This window comes from Pelodiscus sinensis, chromosome 4, assembly GCF_052426305.1.
Source record: "Pelodiscus sinensis isolate ZL-2025 chromosome 4, ASM5242630v1, whole genome shotgun sequence".
Taxonomy (NCBI): domain Eukaryota; kingdom Metazoa; phylum Chordata; order Testudines; family Trionychidae; genus Pelodiscus; species Pelodiscus sinensis.
The window spans coordinates 33,095,157-33,113,254 of record NC_143055.1 but is presented as its reverse complement, the minus strand read 5'-3'; the positions used below and the strand labels follow the sequence as shown (position 1 = coordinate 33,113,254).

Below are 18,098 nucleotides of genomic sequence, written 5' to 3'. Positions count from 1 at the left end.
GTAAGTTTTTCTTTCTGTGTCTTGATAAAAGGACAGTCGTAGAACTTAGAAAAAATAAAATTCATCAGATATTGTTATGGTTGTTCTTCTGACATCTTTTGTTTTTGATTCTATGTGCAGGATTCTGAGTAACAATAAAATTTTGGAGTTGAAGAATGGTTCCTTTTCTGGATTAAGTCTTCTTGAAAGATTGTGAGTACTTACAATTTACCGCTAAATTTTGTTTGTATATTTTAAGTGTCACATAGATTGTTTTGTACATTTATCTCCTTTAAATTAGGGATGTTAAATTTTGAGTAATTGACTAATCAGATACTTGATGCAATTTGTATCGACTATTTGATTAGTCATCAGGGCGCCTCCACCTTTGAAGGGTAGCAACAGCCTAAGTGTTGCTACACTTCAAAGACGAAAACGCTGTGGGGAACCCAGTGTCAGGCTCCTTACGGCATTTCAAAGTGTCAGCACTGCGTGGATCCTGGGATCAGCTAAGGACTCCCCTGCTGATCCCAGATTCCGTGTGGCACTACCACTTTGAAACACCAAGGGGAGTTGGCGTTAGGCTTTTTGCAGCATTTCAAAGTGGCAGTGCCCCATGGAGCCTGGGAACAGCCGGGAACTCCCTCGCTGACTTCAGACTCTGTGCAGCGCTGCCACTTTGAAACACTGCGGGGAGCCCAGCATCAGGCTCTACACGTCATTTGAAAGTAGCAGCACTGCATGGAGCCCAGGATCAGTGGGGGAGTCCCCAGCTGTCCCAGGCTCCACGTGGTGCTGCTGCTTTGAAGCATTCTTCCCCCGCTGCTCCCCCTTCTTCCCTTGCTGCCTCTTTCTGATAGAGACAGCAAGTGGGCGGGGGGAGCGACTAGTTGACTCGACTATCCCATAAGCATTTCATATCCGTACTTTAAATAGAATCTTCATTAGTGGGAAGCATGTAGCCTGTCTGCTTTAGCATACGAATTATTTGATAACTGAGTGATCAGTGTTCTTTGTAACCTTTCTCTATGAAGGTTAAACAACAGTATCCGTTACTACAGAGGGAGTTATGCAAAAGCTATTTTTTTAGACTTAGTTGGAGAATGGGGAACAATGCGTGCCAAAAATGTCTATAGTACAATAGCAGGGATGGCCAACCAGTTAGAGACAAAGAGCCGAAATAGCTGTGGATAGAGTGCAAAGAGCCACGTATTATCTATCTATTTTTATATATCTATAGATAGATATAGTGCACAAAATGTAGTGATAAAAATAACATTATAGGGCAAAAAACAATTTAAAAAAAAAGTCTCTAGCACTTAAAAACTTCACGACCAGTTCATAGATATTCAGAGAACTTGACAAGGAACAACATCAAATTAAAAAAAAAAAACCCTTTACAAATACAGTAATAGTCTCACACTAAAAAAAAAAAAAAAAAAAAAAAAAAATTCCCACCATGTATTTTAAATTTAACACTACTGCCCTTTTCTGTCCCGTAAGTTTTTTCAAATTAAACTGAACTGAGAAATAAATTAGCACAATTTGAAGTGCCTGATTTACTCTAACTTGTTGATCTCTGGTATGGTTTCCTCATGAAGTTTATGATTTTTTTATAGTTATAAAAATTCAGGTCTGTCCCAGACTGCAATATGAAAGGTTCAAAAACAATGAGAGAGAGACTCGTATCTCAGAATAATTGCTTTAGTCTGGCCAACAATAGCCTTTGATTTTTCTTTAAAGAAATGCAGTGTAAACCAGGTACGTGCTGATTTTTTTCTTTTGGCCTGGAATTTAAATATGACATCTGTGTTGGCTGCCTTGTTCTGCATCTGTGAAGACTTTGAGTTGAAGGTGCTTCAGTCCCCATGCTTTAACCCAATACCACCAGGCTCCCGCTCTAACCCAATGCTCTCTTCACCCCCAGAGCCAGACATGCCCAGCGCCCCCCCACTCTAACCTAATCTCCTTCCCCTCTCCCAGAGCCTGGCACTCCCAGCCCCCTACTCTAACCCAATACCCCTTCCCCAGAGCCAGGCACTCCCAGCTCTCCTTTCCGTTCCCCTGTGCTCTGACCCAATGCCTGGGTCCCTGCAGCTGCCACTGTCACGCAGCACCTTTAGGTGCTGAGGCACGTGCGCAGAGCAGCTGGCCATGAGTAGTCTGGGCGTGCGGTTCAGAACTAGCAAGAGCCGCATTTTCTTTAAGCAAAGAGCTGTGGGTTGACTACCCCTGTACTATATGCATGCAAGGCACTTCATAGAAAATGACTGCATAGTAGGGATATGAAAGATTAACCGGCTAATTGGTAATGCTTACTGGTAATGCTTACCGATTCTAGTTAATGGGTAACCGGTGGGGACTGGAACAGTTCCCCACTTACTGTGGACAGGTGGCTGTTCCAGCCCCACAGGGGGTCCACTGTGGCCAGGGGTTGCTCTTGTTCGGAGAAGCCTCTATTCTTGGTGGGTATCCAGAGCAGCCTCTGTCCTAGGGGACCCAGGCATTGGCAGAGCCAGCTCTTCTCTTCTCCAGGTCCCTGCTGTGTGGCCCTTTAGAGCTGCTGTGCAGATATTTATAGGCATCAGCACTGCTTAGAGGCAACCGGAACTGTGTTTAGAGTTGAAGGAAGCTGCCACTGGCTTGTGTGCCCTGCAATGAAGTATACTGATCTATTGAATGGCCTAAAGCCTGGTGTAAGCTAGAGAAATCTTTCAAGAGGGAAAAAAAATATTTGTCATGTATCAGAGGGGTAGCCGTGTTAGTTCTTTGCCCACGAAAGCTTATGCTCCTACACTTCAGTTAGTCTATAAGGTGCCACAGGACTCCTCGTCGCTATTTCAGTCATGCTAACTCTTTCAGTTCCAGTGGCATTAGCTAAGTTGGAAGTTCTGATATATACAGACCAATGGCTGCTTATGATGTAAGCATTTTATCCTATAAGTCTGCTCATTGTTTAAGAATGTGCAGTGTAGACTTTCCCTCAGATTATTTTACTCTTGAGTTTTAGACCTTTGTCAGGGAGAATGCAGTACATCTGGGAGAGCACTTGATTCATTTGGTATTTTGGATATTATAAATACAACAGAACCCTGTTGAGATTCATTAGGAACTGGGGAAACTTTTGGGATAGGGAGAGCCTGTACAGGAAGGATGGACTGCACCTAAACCAAAATGGAACCAGACTGCTGTCATTTAACATTGGAAAGTTTGTAAATCAGTTTTTAAACTAAGGGCTGGGGAAAAGCCAACGGGTGCAAGGGAGCATACAGATTGGAAAAGGACATCTGTTAGGGGAGGGTCTATTAATAGAGATGCTCTATGTTCTAGTCTGAAGGACAGGATGGAAGTATGGGTCAGATCAGATGAGACACAATCAAATAAAAAAAGAGTTTAACACATCAGGAAATGGCAGACAGATAAATAGTGACAAATTTTTAAAGTGCTTATGCATAAACACTTGAAGTCTAAATAATAAGATGGGTTAACGAGAGTGCCTTGTTTTAAAGAAAGATATTGATATAATAAGAATTGGGGAAACGTGGTGGAATGAGAACTATCAATCATACCAGGGTACAAAATATATCGTAAAGACAGAATAGGTCATGTTGGTTGGGGAGTGGCACTATACGTGAAAGAAAATGTAGAATGAAATGAAGTAAAAATCTTAAATGAGCCAAAATATTCCATAGAATCTCTATGTATAGTAATTCCATGATCCAATAATAAGAATATAACAGTAGGGATATATTATCTACCACCTGATCAGAACAGTGATAGTGACAATGAAATGCTAAGGGAGATTAGAGAGGCTATCAAAATAAAAAACTCCATAATTGTGAGGGATTTCAGCTATCCCCATATTGACTGGGTACACGCCACCTCAGGATGGGATGCAGAGATAAAATTTCTTGATAACTTAAATGACTGTTTCTTGGAGCAGGTAGTTCTAGACCCATAAGGGGAGATGTTAGTCTTGATTTAGTCCTAAGTGGCTCACAGGATCTGGTCCAAGAGGTTGGACCTGTTGGGCTGCTTGGAAATAGTGACCATAACGTAATAAAATTTAACATCCTTGTGTTGGGAAAAACATCTCAGCAGCCCAACACTGTGGCATTTAATTTCCAAAAGGGGAAGTACACAAAAATGAGGTTAGTTAAACAGAATTAAAAGGTATACTGACAAAAGTAACATCTCTGCAAGTTGCATGGAAACTTTTCAAAGACACCATAATAGAGGCCCAACTTAAATGTATACCCCAAATTAAAAAAACACAGCCCAAATAAAAAAAACAAACAGTAAGAAAACCGAAAAAGTGCCACTGTGGCTTGGCTTAACCAAGTAAAAGAAGTAGTGACAGATAAAAAGACCTCTTTTAAAAAGTGGAAGGCAAATCCTAGTGGGGAAAATAGAAATGAGCATCAACTTTGTCAAATTAAATGTAAAAATATAATAAGAAAAGCCAAAAAGGAGTTTGAAGAATAGCTAGCCAAAAACTCAAAAATTAATAGCAAAATCTTAAGTACATCAGAACCAGGAAGCCAGTTAAACAACCAGTGGGGCCTCTGGAAGATGAGTGTGTCATAGTGGAGAAGCTAAATGAATTCTTTGCTTCAGTCTTCAAGGGTGAGGACAGACTGCTATCAAAGTTCAGAGACAAACACTCCCTTACAGTTGAGCACTACTTAAAGAACAACATTATCAAGGAAAAAGCATTTTAAATGTGACCTGCAAAGAACCGATAGAATTCCAATGGACGTTTTTCTATTGTCAATAGCATTGGGATAGTTTCTAGTGTGATCATCAGCTCCTGAATCATACAGTGGAATAAAGTGCTGTTAGGGGAAACTGGTGGAAATGAAGTGCTGAGGAAAACGGTTCACCACTGCCTTAAAGCTGTGTATAGACTAGAGAGCACACAGTAGTACAGCTGTACCGATGTGATTGCTCTGCTGTAAGACTTCTCATGTAGCCACCAGATGCTGATGAGAGAGAGCTCTGCTGCTAAGCACAGTGCATATTGCCAGTGATGCTGGAAAAACTGTCATTCGGGGTGCATTTTTTCATTCCTCTGAGCAGCATAAGTTTTACTGACCTAAGTGGAAGAGTCAGTATGAACAAAGAAATTTTGTCCAGGAATGGGAAACTGGAGGTAAGACAGTACTTAGTAGGATTGTCAGTGGTTCCTTGAATACAGACTATTGCATACTTCAAGGAAATACAGCTGTTGACTCATGAGAGGATAAAGTTGAGGTCAACTTTTTTTTTTTTTTTTTTTTTTTTTTTTTAAAGAATTTACACTGGTCAGCCTTCAGTTTTCCCTAAGAGACAGATATAGTAACCTCAGTATCTACAACAAAGCCCTGGTCTGGGAAAGGCAGAGTTAAAGCTCAACTTGTGCACATAGTCAGCCCTTCAGCTCCCAGAATTCTCTTGAGAACAGCCTTTTACATTAAAAGGAGGTAAACCAAGGAGATGAGCCACTTGCACAATAGCAGATCTGTGAGCTGAAAATGATTCCCCTTTTATGACAGCGAGAGTAGACAAAACCAAAGCTGAGGTATAGGCACAGTGTTGCTTTATTGCAGGGGTGGGGAATCTACAGCCTATGGGCAGGATCTGGTCCTTAGTTAAGTTGGATCCAGCCCACGTGCGCCTCAGGTCTTACCCCTGCCAGCGGGGTGAGCCAATTTTTGTGCTTTAGCCTCAAAGCAAGTCTGCAGGTCTTTCTACCCCCACAAGGCTGGAGTAAAAGGTTGGAAGCCATGTCAATAATTTTTTTTTGGCTTTGTTTTGTGGCTTTGCATGTCACTTGTGTATGACTCGCGATTGGTTTTCCTGTGAGTCAGTAGTCCTTGATTTAAAACAAACAGAAAAAAAAAAGGTTCTCCTTCGAGTGGTGTCCTGTGGGTGCTCCACTCAGGTCTCGGTGTGTCCTTGTGCCACTGATTGGAGATTTTGCCTAGCAGTGCCTTCCCATGCCGCACATGCACAGTTGCCATCTCATGCTGTTTTCATCAGTTAGGAGCGCGCACGGCATGACCTTCCTTCAGTTCCTTTTCTACCATCCTCAGTTGAAAACAGAGTCACAGCAGTGCTTTCCTTTGACAGAAAATAAAAAAAAACTATGTAGTTATTTACAAGTCATTAATAGTTTGTTAGTTTATAGTTAGTTTTACCTCATTCTTAATTTAAGAAAAAAAAATGCTTCCCCGTTGTTTTTTTTCCTCTCTACTCCATTTTTCTCCAAGTTCTGAATCATCACATTCATTCAACATGCCAGGCTCTCCTGGCTTCAAGAAATGCGATTCATGTAGGGACTCTATGCTGGTTTCTGATGCATACATCCTGCATTAAATGCTCAGGCAAAAGCCACATAGCGCAAAAGTGCCCACGTTGTCAAAACATCATGGCCAGAGTGAGGAAAGACAACAAAATGAGGCTGAAGAATCTCCTCTGAGAGAAATCCCATTTCACCCATCAGCCCTCTCCCATTGGTCTTTAGGGACCCCGCCCTCTGCCACGTCCTGTCCTTCCGCCAGCAGGTACAGCTGCAGCTGCTGCCAGCGGCGCATGGCGGGGTGGCACTAGAGGGGTTCTTCATGGTGCCCTTCCAGGGAACCCTCTAGCAGGTCCACTATTCAATGGGAGAGGCCCGGTGCTTCCTCTGCCGGGCGATGGGGCATGTCCAGAAGGACTGTCCCTTGGCCCGGTTGGAGGAGGCCTCCAGGAGCTGGGATGGCGCCGGCCCTAACACCGCCGGCCCTCCTGGTAGTCCGGTTTCCGTGGCTGCACCTTCTGTGACCAATGGCTCTGCCCAGGGGCCGGAGGCGCTCCCTCCGGCGTACCCAAGTGAGCAGGCGGGCCCCACTTCTATTCCATCAGTCTCTGTGGGCCCGAGGAGGAGAGGGTGGCACAGTTGCTGCCGGGTGAGGGAAGGGGCTCCCCCCAGGTGGAGGTTTCCCTGCCCTCTTCTTTCCCTCCCCTGCCTCAACATTCCCTCTGAAGAACAACTGCGCCCCCTGGCCTTGCCCCTGCTGACCAGCCCTCCACTTCCACTTCAGAGGGCTGGATGCTCGTTCGGGGGAAGCGCAGAGCCTGCTGTTTGCAGGCTCAGTCTCCCCCCTCCGATGAAGAGGGGGAGAGGGCCCCCCTCCCAAAAATCTCGAGGTGGGCCAGCGCCGCTGAGAGCTCCCCCGGCAAGCATCAACAGGAGGCGCCGGCCGAGGAGCCTGTGGCAGCGAGGGGGGACAATGCCGTCCCCCCTGCAGAGCCCATCCAGGAGGAAGCCTTGGGTGGAGCTGCTCTGGCCTCGGTATCAATTGCACCCCCCGCTATCACCACCGAGGTAATGGTTGCCTCAGCGGCCGACGGGGAAGGCTCCAGGGCTGAGGGGATGGAACTTAGCTCCATCTTTGAGGAGATCGAGTCCCTGGGCCTGACCCCACTCACCCAGGGGGAGGACGACCCTCCGCCAACGGGCCTCGGTCTGGGCAGTGATTGAGGCACCACCCCCTCCTCACCCTAATCCTATGCCCCGTCCTCACACTCGGGGCGCCCCAGGTATTACCTATTGGCCCAGCCGACTTGAGTTCCGGAGCTGAAGCAGCTGTGCCCTCAGGGGCGATGTCTGGCACCATGCGGCCGGGTCATGAGCTTGAGGGCACCCCCTCTTCTGCAAGTGAAGCGGGGCGGTCATCTCTCCTTCCTGTTGGGGGACCAGCAGAGAACACCTCCCTAGCCAATACCGTGGTCATAGCTCCTGATTCTCCACCTGAGCCTGGCGTCGGCATGGGCCCCCTTCCCGCCTCTGCCCCCCCCCCAGTCTCTATTCGGGAAGCACCGCAGCCCGGTGGCACGAACTTGGGGGATCCCCCTTAGACTCTGGTGAAAGCTCTGATTCCCTCCCTTGTCCTGATCCTCTTCTCCCCTTCGTTCATACCCTTGGTCCCGATCTCACCTTCTACGAACCTATTGACAGCCCCGAGTCCCTTCCCGTTCCCAACCCTTCCCCAACCATTACCAGTATTCCCCCTTCCGCTCCCGACCAAGCACCTGATCCTGAGCCTACCCCTCCTCCTGCCTCTGCCGTGGAATCTGCTTCCCCGTTATCGCCCTCCCATCTCCCCCCCCCCCACTCCTGCCCCCGCTGTGATGCCTGCTCCTTCTTAATCGCCCTCACATCCCGCTACCATTGCCACCCCCGTGGGAGCCGTCTCGTTCCCGCTACCTGCGGGTTCTCGGGGTGGTATTTGTGTCCCCAGTCTCATAGGGGCTGCTTTGTTTCCTCCACTGCTCATTCCCTTGCTGGGGTCGGGGACGGGCAACGTGGTGCTGTCGCTCTTGGCGCCATGCCGGGGCTCGGACCCCGGTTTGCCCGTCTCCGTGGCCCGCGAAGTCGGTTTGGGGGCCTAGATGGAGGAAACGTCCAGTGTCTCCTCCGCACTGGAGGCCGAGCTCCACCAATTTCTTGTGGATACACGCGGGGCTAAGGGGAAGGTGGAGCTGGCCCTTCAGAACTGGGGGGGACTTTCATTCCGTCCTGGGGGCCACAAGGGCCCTTTTGCAGGAGGGAAGAGGGACCAAGAGGCAGGACATAACGGCCTACCGGCAGGCCCGCAAATTCCGCAATGCCTTCGGGTTGGGGAGCGGCCTGCCGCAAGGCCTGCGGGAGGCTGACGATCACCCCAGCCCTCATTATGAAGTACACCATCATTGCAACAATGGGAGATGTGGGCCAGTGCTTATTCCAACCTAATCCTGTGGCCCATCAGGGACATCAGTTGGTGGCTCCTTCACGGAGCCGTGAGCACAGGCGTGTACCTGGCATGTTTCACCCTCATCCCAGACACCTGCCCCTTCTGTGGCATGAAGGAAAACCTGGTGCATGCGTATTTGTAGTACGCCAGGTTATAGCGCCTATTCCGGCTCCTCCAGAAGCTCTTATTGAGGTTCTGGCTGCACTTTTCCCTTCACCTTTTTATTTACATGCATACCATCCGTGTCCCGACAAAGTTGCGACACCTCCTCATCAACCTTTTCCTGGCCCTGGCGAAAGCTGCCAGGTGGAGGATGCTGGACAAGGGGGTGCTCTGCGTCTGTGTGGCCTACTTCCGTTCCTCCCTGGTCTCACGTATCTGGGTAGAGTTCCTCTGGTCGGCATCCACTGGCTCCAAAGAGGCAGCAAAGAGGGGGAAGAATCGACTAGTTGACTGACTATCCGATAGTCGACTAGTCTTTAACTTCCCTACCAGGGATCTAATGGGGATCAGCACTCCAGCTGATCCCGGGCTCCTAATGTTCTGCCCCTTTGATGCGCCATTACGGTGCTTCAAAGGGGCAGCGCTGCATGGAGCCCAGGGGCTGCTGGGGACTCTAGCTGATCCTGGGCTTCATGCAGCGCTGCCCCGTTGAAACGCCGCTGCTACTTTGCAACAATCCCAGTAGCCTGCCAAACAGATTTAATGAGATAGTCAAGGGTCCAGAAAGTCTGAGCCCCTTTTTATAGAATTGACAACATATCATCACATCTGACAAATGGGTCCTCCAGATCATTAAACAGAAGTATACTCTTCCCATACCCCATCCCAGTCCCTCCTCAGGGACCACTCTCATGAGACAACAGTACTTCAGGAGGTCCAACACCTTCTACACCTAGATGCCAGTCCAAGCCAGTCCTAGAGCACTTCAGGTGAAAGGGCTTTTACTCCCAATATTTCTTAACCCAAAAACTATCGGGCGGATAGAGACCCATCTTGGACCTGTGTGCTTTAAATAAATTAGTCAGGAAACAAAAATTTAAGATGGTGACACTGGCAACCATCATACCTGTGCTGGAAAGGAGACAGTGGTTCTTGTCCCTCAACTTACAGGACACATATTTTCACATTGCTAGTCACCTCGCTCACAGACGGTTTCTCTGCTTTGTTGTAGATTCTTCTCACTACCAGTACAGATTTCTTCCCTTTGGCCTTTCCACTACCCCATATGTCTTCTCCAAGATCCTCACCGTTACTGTGGCCGCCCTCAGCAAGATGTTGCAATCTTCCCCTACTTGGACAATTGTCTCTTGGTAGTGTGTTCAGAGACAGAGGCTTCCCTGGCTTCCCTTCTAACTCAACGCTTTTTCTACTAACTAGGCCTTCTGATCAACGAATTGAAGTCCTCCCTCATTCCTGCCCAAAGGATCCAGTTTATAGGTTCCATACTGGACTCTCCCCATGCCAAAGCATCATTTCCTCCTGGACACCTGGGGTATGTCTACCCTACAAAGTTAATTTGAACTAACAGCCATTAGTTCGAATTAACTTTCATAGGCGCTACACAGGCAAACCGCTAGCTCGAACTTAATTTGAACTATCGGAGCGCTTAATTTGAGCTAGGTAAACCTCATTCTACGAGGACTAACGCCTAGTTCGAATTAAGTAGCTCAAATTAAGGGCTGTGTGGCCACTTAATTCGAACTAGTGGGAGGCTAGCCCTCCCCAGCTTTCCCTGGTGGCCACTCTGGGCACCACCAGGGAAACTCTTCTGCCCCCCTCCCGGAGCCCTTAAAGGGGCACGGTCTGGCTACGGGTGCCCGTGCCAGGTGCAAGCTTGCCAGCACCCAGCCAGCAGACCCTGCACCTGGCACGGCATGAGCCAGCCACCTGCTGCCACCCAGCCCTCCGCCTCTTCCTGGGACCAGACTGACGGCTCCCAGGAGCCTGCCCGGGGCTGCAAGAGGTGGGCGCCCGCCTGGTCTAGTGCGGAGATCGTGAACCTCATCCACGATGTGTGCACTAGGCATAGGAATGCGGCTGTCTAGGGCAGGATAGCTGCCAGCCTGGCCACCCAGGAGCAGGTTTGCATGAAAATCAGGGTGGTCCTGTGAGACCCCCGACCCTGAGCCCTGATCTTAGAACATAAAAACATATAAGAATGGTTGTACTGGGTCAGACCAAAGGTCCATCTAGCCCAGTAGCCTGTCTGCTGACAGCAGCCAACATTAGGTACCCTGGAGGGGATGGACCGAAGACAATGACCAAGCCATTTGTCTCGTGCCATCCATCTCCAGCCTTCCACAAACAGAGGCCAGGGACACCATTTCTACCCCTTGGCTAATAGCACTCCATGGACCCAACCTCCATGACTTGATCTCATTTCTCTTTAAACCAGGGGAGTCCAAACTTTTTTCAAAAAGGGCCAGATTTGATGAAGTGAACATGCGTGAGGGCCGACCATTTTGCCTGACATTCTTTGAACCATTAAAATTAAATGCAAATTAACTATTTAATGCAAAGTTTATTGCAAACAGCATACTTTTCATTTCGTCACATGGATGACAAATCTAAACAGGTGTTAAATCACTCTGCCTTTCATATCTGAAGGCCAGATGGAAAAAAAAATCCAGGAAGCTGAAATATACGTCAAGAACATTGTAAAGTACATTACATATTATTGGTAATAAAGGTTGTCTGTCAACTTTTAAGTTCAAAATATATGAACAGGAACATAACACCAAGTATACATGTTGTGTCCAAATATATTTATAACTGATTTAGATCAACTGACATTAACTGAGATTTTACAATGCATTCATCTCAATACATATGGATTTGTTGGGGGCCATAAAAGATAGATATTGCCAAATTACCTGTGGGGCCATATTAAACCAGAACACGGGCCGCAATTGGCCCGCGGGCCGGACTTTGGACATGCCTGCTTTAAACTCTGTTCTAGTTCTAGCCTTCACAGCCTCCTGCAGCAAGGAGTTCTACAGGTTGACTATTTGCTTTGTGAAGAAGAACTTTCTGTTTGAAGCCTGCTACCCATTCATTTCATTTGGTGTCCTCTAGTCCTTCTATTATGGGAACTAATGAAGAACTTTTCTTTATGCACCCTCTCCACACCACTCATGCTTTTATAGAGCTCTATCATATCCCCTCTCAATCTCCTCTTTTCTAAGCTGAAAAGTCCCAGTCTCTTTAGCCTCTCTTCATATGGGACCTCTTCCAAACCTCTGATCATTTTAGTTGCCCTCCCCTCTCTCTTCTCCTCTCCCACCTCCTTTTCTCAGTCTTCCCAGAGGTTAATACCCACCCCGAGTTTTGTTAAATAAAGAGAGTTTCTATTTTTGAACACATGTGTCCTTCATTTCGTACAGCGGGAAGGGGGGCTAGGGAGGGGTAAGTGGAAGGAGGTGAGGGAGGAATGGGGTATGAGCCCCCGATGGGGAGGACTGGGGTGGCTCCTCGTGATGGAAGCTCTCCTGCAGCCCCCCGATTGACACCCCCCCCAGATGGCAGCTTGCGGCAAGTGCAGCCGGGCTGATGGCCGAGTGCTGTGATGTGCCGAGTGTGGGCATTCAGGGCACTGCAAGCAAGGACTGCTTTGCTGTCCCTCATCGAGTTAGACAAGCGAGCGGGGAACCCCTGAGAACTGTCTGTCTGGGGTGGGGGTTGGGTCCCTTTAAGCACAGCCCTCGGCTAGCCTGAGACAGCAACTCCACGCTCTTAAGTCCTAATCTGATGCCCTGCCAGCACTGCTTCCGGCCAGCCTTAACCTTGGTTCTGGGTCCACTCAATGTGGACATGCTAGTTCGAATTAGCAAAATGCTAATTCGAACTAGTTTTTAGGTCTAGATGCACTAGTTCAAATTAGCTTAGTTCGAATTAACTAATTTGAATTAAGTTAGTTCAAATTAGTGCTGTAGTGTAGACATACCCCCGCAGACTATCAAGAACCTAGTCCACTCCTTACAGACCAAGTCCAAGTCATCAGCCTGAGACTGTCTGCAATTATTAGTGCACATGTCAGCATGCACTTATGTGGTGCCCAGCACATGATTACACATACGATGCATGCAGGAGTGGCTTCAACAGGTTCACAGGTGCAACATACATCCCTTTTCCAAGTCCATCCAACTACTAACACAGGTGGAAACATCTTTCCTATGGCGGTCAGATCCCCGCAGTTTGTCCCGGAGTCAGATCCCCTTCCATGCCCCCGGAGCCTACAGTCTCCATGACCACAGATGCCTCTTTGTCGGGTTGGGATGCTTACATTGGCCAACACATCTCTCAAGGTGGAACACATCTCTCAAGGTCTCAAACAGAAAAACTCCTTCACATAAATGTCTTGGAGCTCAGGGCTGTCTGATATGCATGCAAAGAATTCCTGTTGCTTCTTGCCAACCACCAGATCCGAGTGTATACCGACAACATAACCACAATTTTTTACATCAGTCGACAAGGAGGCACATAATCTCATGCACTTTGCTCAGAAGCTGCCAGATTATGAAACTGGTGCATAAGGTGCAATATCAGTATCACAGTGTTCCACTTTCCAGGCATACTCAACACTACTGCTGGGCACCCTGAGCTGAGCTCTTCCTCCGGAACATGAATACCAACTAAACCTCAGCATTCTGTACGATATTTTCCACCACTGGGACCGACTAGTCATAGACCTATTCGCCAGCACCAGAAACAAACAGTGCCAACATTACTGTTCCAAGACGGGCATCAGCAAGGAATCCTAGGCTATGCCTTTTTACTCACCTGGGCACAATATCTATTGTATGCCTTCTCCCCGATACCACTCCTAAACAGAGTGATACACAAAATCAGGAGGGACAAAGCTCTTATCCTCATAGTGCCCGTGGTTCCCTTTCCTGACCAGGATGTCCCTTGATCAACCCATCCACTTGCCTCTCCTCCGGGACCACCTATTTCCTCCTTCATCACTAGAGGAACCTCTGAACCTCGCCTCTCTCCACCTCACGGCTTGGCTCCTCGATGGTTTTCGGGAATAGAGCTTTCATGTTTCCACGAAATACAAACAGTTCTCCTCCACAGCAGAGCCCCTAACAAGTGCAAAATTTACGTGAACAAATGGAGTTTTGCAGTATAGTACGCTCAAAAGCCCTTTCACCGTCCACAGCCACAATACCAACTATTCTTGACTACCTCCTCTACCTCAAACAGACCAACCTGGCGCTAACTTCCATCAGGGTCCATCCTGCTGCTATCACCACCTTCCATAGCCATGTCGACAACAGTTCAGTCTTCGCATATCCTCTCACACGCAGGTTTTTGAAGGGACTCCAAGCATTGTATCCAGATGTAGCCCCACCTATGCAACCATGGGACCTCCATCTGGTACTAAACGCACTTACAATGGTTCTCTTCGCACTCCTTGGCTTTGTGCTCGTTGCTGCACTTGTCCATGAGGACAGCATTCCTCGTGGCCATTACCTCAACTAGAAGAGTAGGAGAAATCGCAGCCCTCATGGCTGACCCTCCCTATACCATTTTCTTCAAGGACAAGATCAGACCACTCACCCATCCCAGATTCCTCCCAAAGATACATTCCTCATTTCACCTCAACCAGAGCATCCATTTACCTACCTTTTTTCCGAAGCCCCATGCGAATGACTTTGAAACCAGGATGCATACCTTTGATCTCCGTAGAGTACTATCTATCTACAATGCATCAAGCCCTTCCGATTCTCTCCTAAACTCTGTGTCCATAGCAAACCACAATAAGGTCAGTGCAATATCTTCACAGAGACTGTCGCATTGGATCACGGACTGTATCAAGCTCTGCTATGAGTAATCACAAGTGACTCCTCCAGGCAGCATAACAACCCATTTCACCAGGGCGGTATCCACTTCTGTTGCCTTCCTTAGGAAGGTCCCACTATGCTCAGCCGCTACATGGCATATGCTCGGCCGCTACATGGTCCTCGGACCACACATTTGCTAAACACTATGCACTCTTACAGGGCCCTTTATCGAACCTCAGATTCTCAAAATCTTTCTTATCCACTGCCTTCCTTCCTGACCCGAAGTCCTTATGTCCTTGAGGAGATATGGCTTTGCAGTCACCTAATGTGGAGCACCCACAAGGACATCTCTCTTGAAGAAAAGGAGGTTACCTACCTCTATAGTAACTGACGTTCTTCAAGATGAGTGTCCCTGTGGGTACTCCACTACCCTCCCTTCCTCCCCTCTACTTCAGGGTTATGCTTGTATGGCAGCGGACTCCAGGATAGAGAAGGAACAGAAGGGGGGGGCTCGTGCATGAACAATGCATGCAGTTAGTGAGCAAGTGGCATTCTCAGCTGGCGCATACGTGACCCAGGGATACAGCTGTCAAAATCTGAAGCACTGGGCTCGGCAGTGGCTCACCAACCTAATGTGGAACACCTATGGGGACACTCATCTCAAAGAACATCAGTTACTGTAGAGGTAGGTAACCTCCTTATCTTCAGTCCTAGATGCTGGGATGCAAGTGAACCTGAAGTGGAGAACCTATAGGAGAATACATCTCAAAGAACATCACATACTGCACAGGATGAGTAACCTTCACTTAACAAGTTTAAATAGGAAAGGGCTGCAGAAAATACCTTAGGAGTCCTTGACTCCTATTCCCCCACTGTGATCTGTAATAACCTGGCTTAATAGACTGGTAAGGCATGTTGCCAAGATCTGTTCTGATAGGGTTTTTTTCCCATGGGGGAGAGTTTCAATTTAGGTGGATGAGAGACAGTGAAGGAAAAGTAGTATGTTTTTTATCTACTGTTTTATTTGTATTATGTGCATTTGTGAATGTACCTAATGCAATGATGGGGTGGTTTCAGATTAAAACTATGAAATAATCCTGAGAATAAATGCCTCCTGTTTTCCGTGTACAAGATATGGGTGATGAAAACATAAGAGTTTAGTCTTCTCATATTTGTCAGCATCACTCGTTAAGTCAGCAGCACCATTCAGAGAAGATGGCTGAATATTTCTGTAGACCCTTGGTGGTGTTTTCTCCCTTCCCACTATTGTTTAGAGAAAAGATGGACTCATAGTCTGTCTAGACTACAAGCCTCTTTCAAAAGAGGCTTTTTTGAAAGAATCTTTCAAAAAAGCTTCTTTCGAGAAAAATTGTCTAGACAGCAACCAGTATTTTCGAAAGAGAGAGCCGCTTTTTCAAAAGAGAGTACCCAGGCAGTCTGGATGCTCTCTTTTGAAAAAAGGCGTTATTGAACATAAATAGTGCTTTTTCAAAAGTGCTCTATCCTTGTAAAATGAGGTTTTCCATGGTCAAAAAAACTGTTCTTTCAATTTAATTTTGAAAGAACGCGGCAGCAGTCTAGACACAAGTGAAGTTTTTTCAAAAAAAGGCCACTTTTTTTCGGAAAACCCTGTAATCTAGACACACCCAGAGTCATTGCATTGGGAAGCATAGTCCAAATAAGTGATGTGAGAAGGAGCAGTCCATAGTTATATTTCCATGAGAACTGAGTTTCATAGCATCAAGCTATAAATCTCTTCTTTTCCTAAAAAAGTCCCTCAGTCTACCAGGGAATCCTCTAGTGGTGAAATTTACACTTGGACATAAGCATACATGTGTGGCAATAGAGACTGTATCCCCTTTTTTGAGGGATGTGCACTTTTATATGATAGTGGAATATTCATCAGGGTAGTAGATCATGGAGATTACATCTATTCTTCCCCTTTCCCCTCTCTCCCTTTACCTTGAACTGGGTAGTGTAGTGTCCCTTCACCCTCCAATCCCAGATGTACAATTTTTTGGATTGCTGCAGCAGTTTGATAGCCCTAGTGTGATCAGCAAACATTTAGAAATATATGCATCAAATCCATGACTAATCAAAATAAATACACCTATGTATTTAAACTAGTTGGGATTTAGACTTCAAGGATTAAATCCTGGCCTCATTGAAATCAGTGAGAAAACCTTGATTGATGTCAATGGGGCCACAATGGTTCCCCAGAGAAATAACATAAGAATTTTTAGATTAAATTGGTAAACCGCCAAGAGCCTTAGTGAATAAGTAGTTGGGAACATCTTTTAGAATTCATCTTCTGTGGCTGTTAGTTCTAAAACTATGTAAATATAGGCTAGACAGATTATTTTCCACCCTTACAATATGATAAACAATTGATGTCATATTTAAATGAAAACAAAACATGTTTATATCCCTTATTGGGGAAAAATATAAAGAATAATGAGTAAAATTTGGAAAATGTTAGAAAAATTAGTGTGTAGTCTGGTCTTTCTGACAAATTAAAAGGAAGCTCATTTGCAATTTAATGGTGGTTAGTTCTATATATAAGATGTCAGTTTCTCTGCAATGACATAATATTTGAACTTTTTTTTGTTAACAGAGACCTAAAGAACAATCTCATTAGTATTATAAATCCTGGTGCTTTTATGGGGCTTCCATCTCTAAAAAGACTGTAAGTATATTATATAGTTATATGATTGTTTTTCAGATCCAGATTAAGTTTGCGGGATTGACAGTGTAAAAGCCAACACAATAATCTCCTATAATTGAGTACATTTAATATAGAAATCATTGAAACACCACGTGCACATTTGGTGCTGCCATTTTCAGAACTGTTTTTCTAAACGGAACCATGCTTTGGAGAACTATATGGGGCTGCCAGCTTTTCAAAACTAGGTTTATTGGATATTTTCGGGCAGTAAATTGATCTATCATTCTCTCTGGCTGCATCTAGACATGATTTTGCGCAAATACTTTTAATGGAAAAAATTTTCCGTTAAAAGTATTTGCGCAAGAGAGCATCTATACTGGCATGTGCCTTTTGCGCAAAAGATTTGCTTTTGTGCAAAAGCATCCATGCCCGGTGTAGACGCTCTCTTGCACAAGAAATTAACTTGTCTGTCTACACTGACCCTCTTGCACAAGAATACTTGCGCAAGAGGGCTTATCCCTGAGCGGGAGCGTTGGAGTATTTGTGCAAGAACCACTGATTTTGTACAGTACAAAGTCAGTGTTCTTGTGCAAATACTCGCGGCCAGTCGAGACAAAATCTTGCACAAAATCTTGCTAGTCTAGACACAGCCTCTGTGTATTGTCTTGAGTAACAAGTGGCTTCATATGCATCCAGTGCTTTGATGCCATCTGGAGTATTCCTCTGAAGTGTAGAAAACTACTTTGTGGTGACTTTCTTAAAAAGGTCATTGAAGAATACCAAGTTATTAATATCTTCATGAAAGTTACAGTGCAGATAATGCTACTTCATTAAGATTTAGCCAACTCTTCTTATACATTTTCCTTGTATTTGTGTCTTATGCTGTAAAAATTTGCCCCAGGCTGA

At 46.2% G+C, this 18,098-nt stretch overlaps 1 protein-coding gene across 4 annotated transcripts in view; it reads left to right on the top strand.

The window, feature by feature from the left end:
* ADGRA3 (adhesion G protein-coupled receptor A3) overlaps positions 1-18,098 on the top strand; it is a 134,994-nt gene that overhangs the window by 39,731 nt on the left and 77,165 nt on the right. For all 4 annotated transcript variants that reach the window (XM_075930639.2, XM_089777837.1, XM_014581111.3 and 1 more), the window contains 2 exons: positions 121-192; positions 17,142-17,213. In XM_075930639.2, coding sequence (XP_075786754.2) covers positions 121-192; positions 17,142-17,213 — 144 coding nt within the window. The remainder of the gene's footprint in view (positions 1-120; positions 193-17,141; positions 17,214-18,098) is intronic.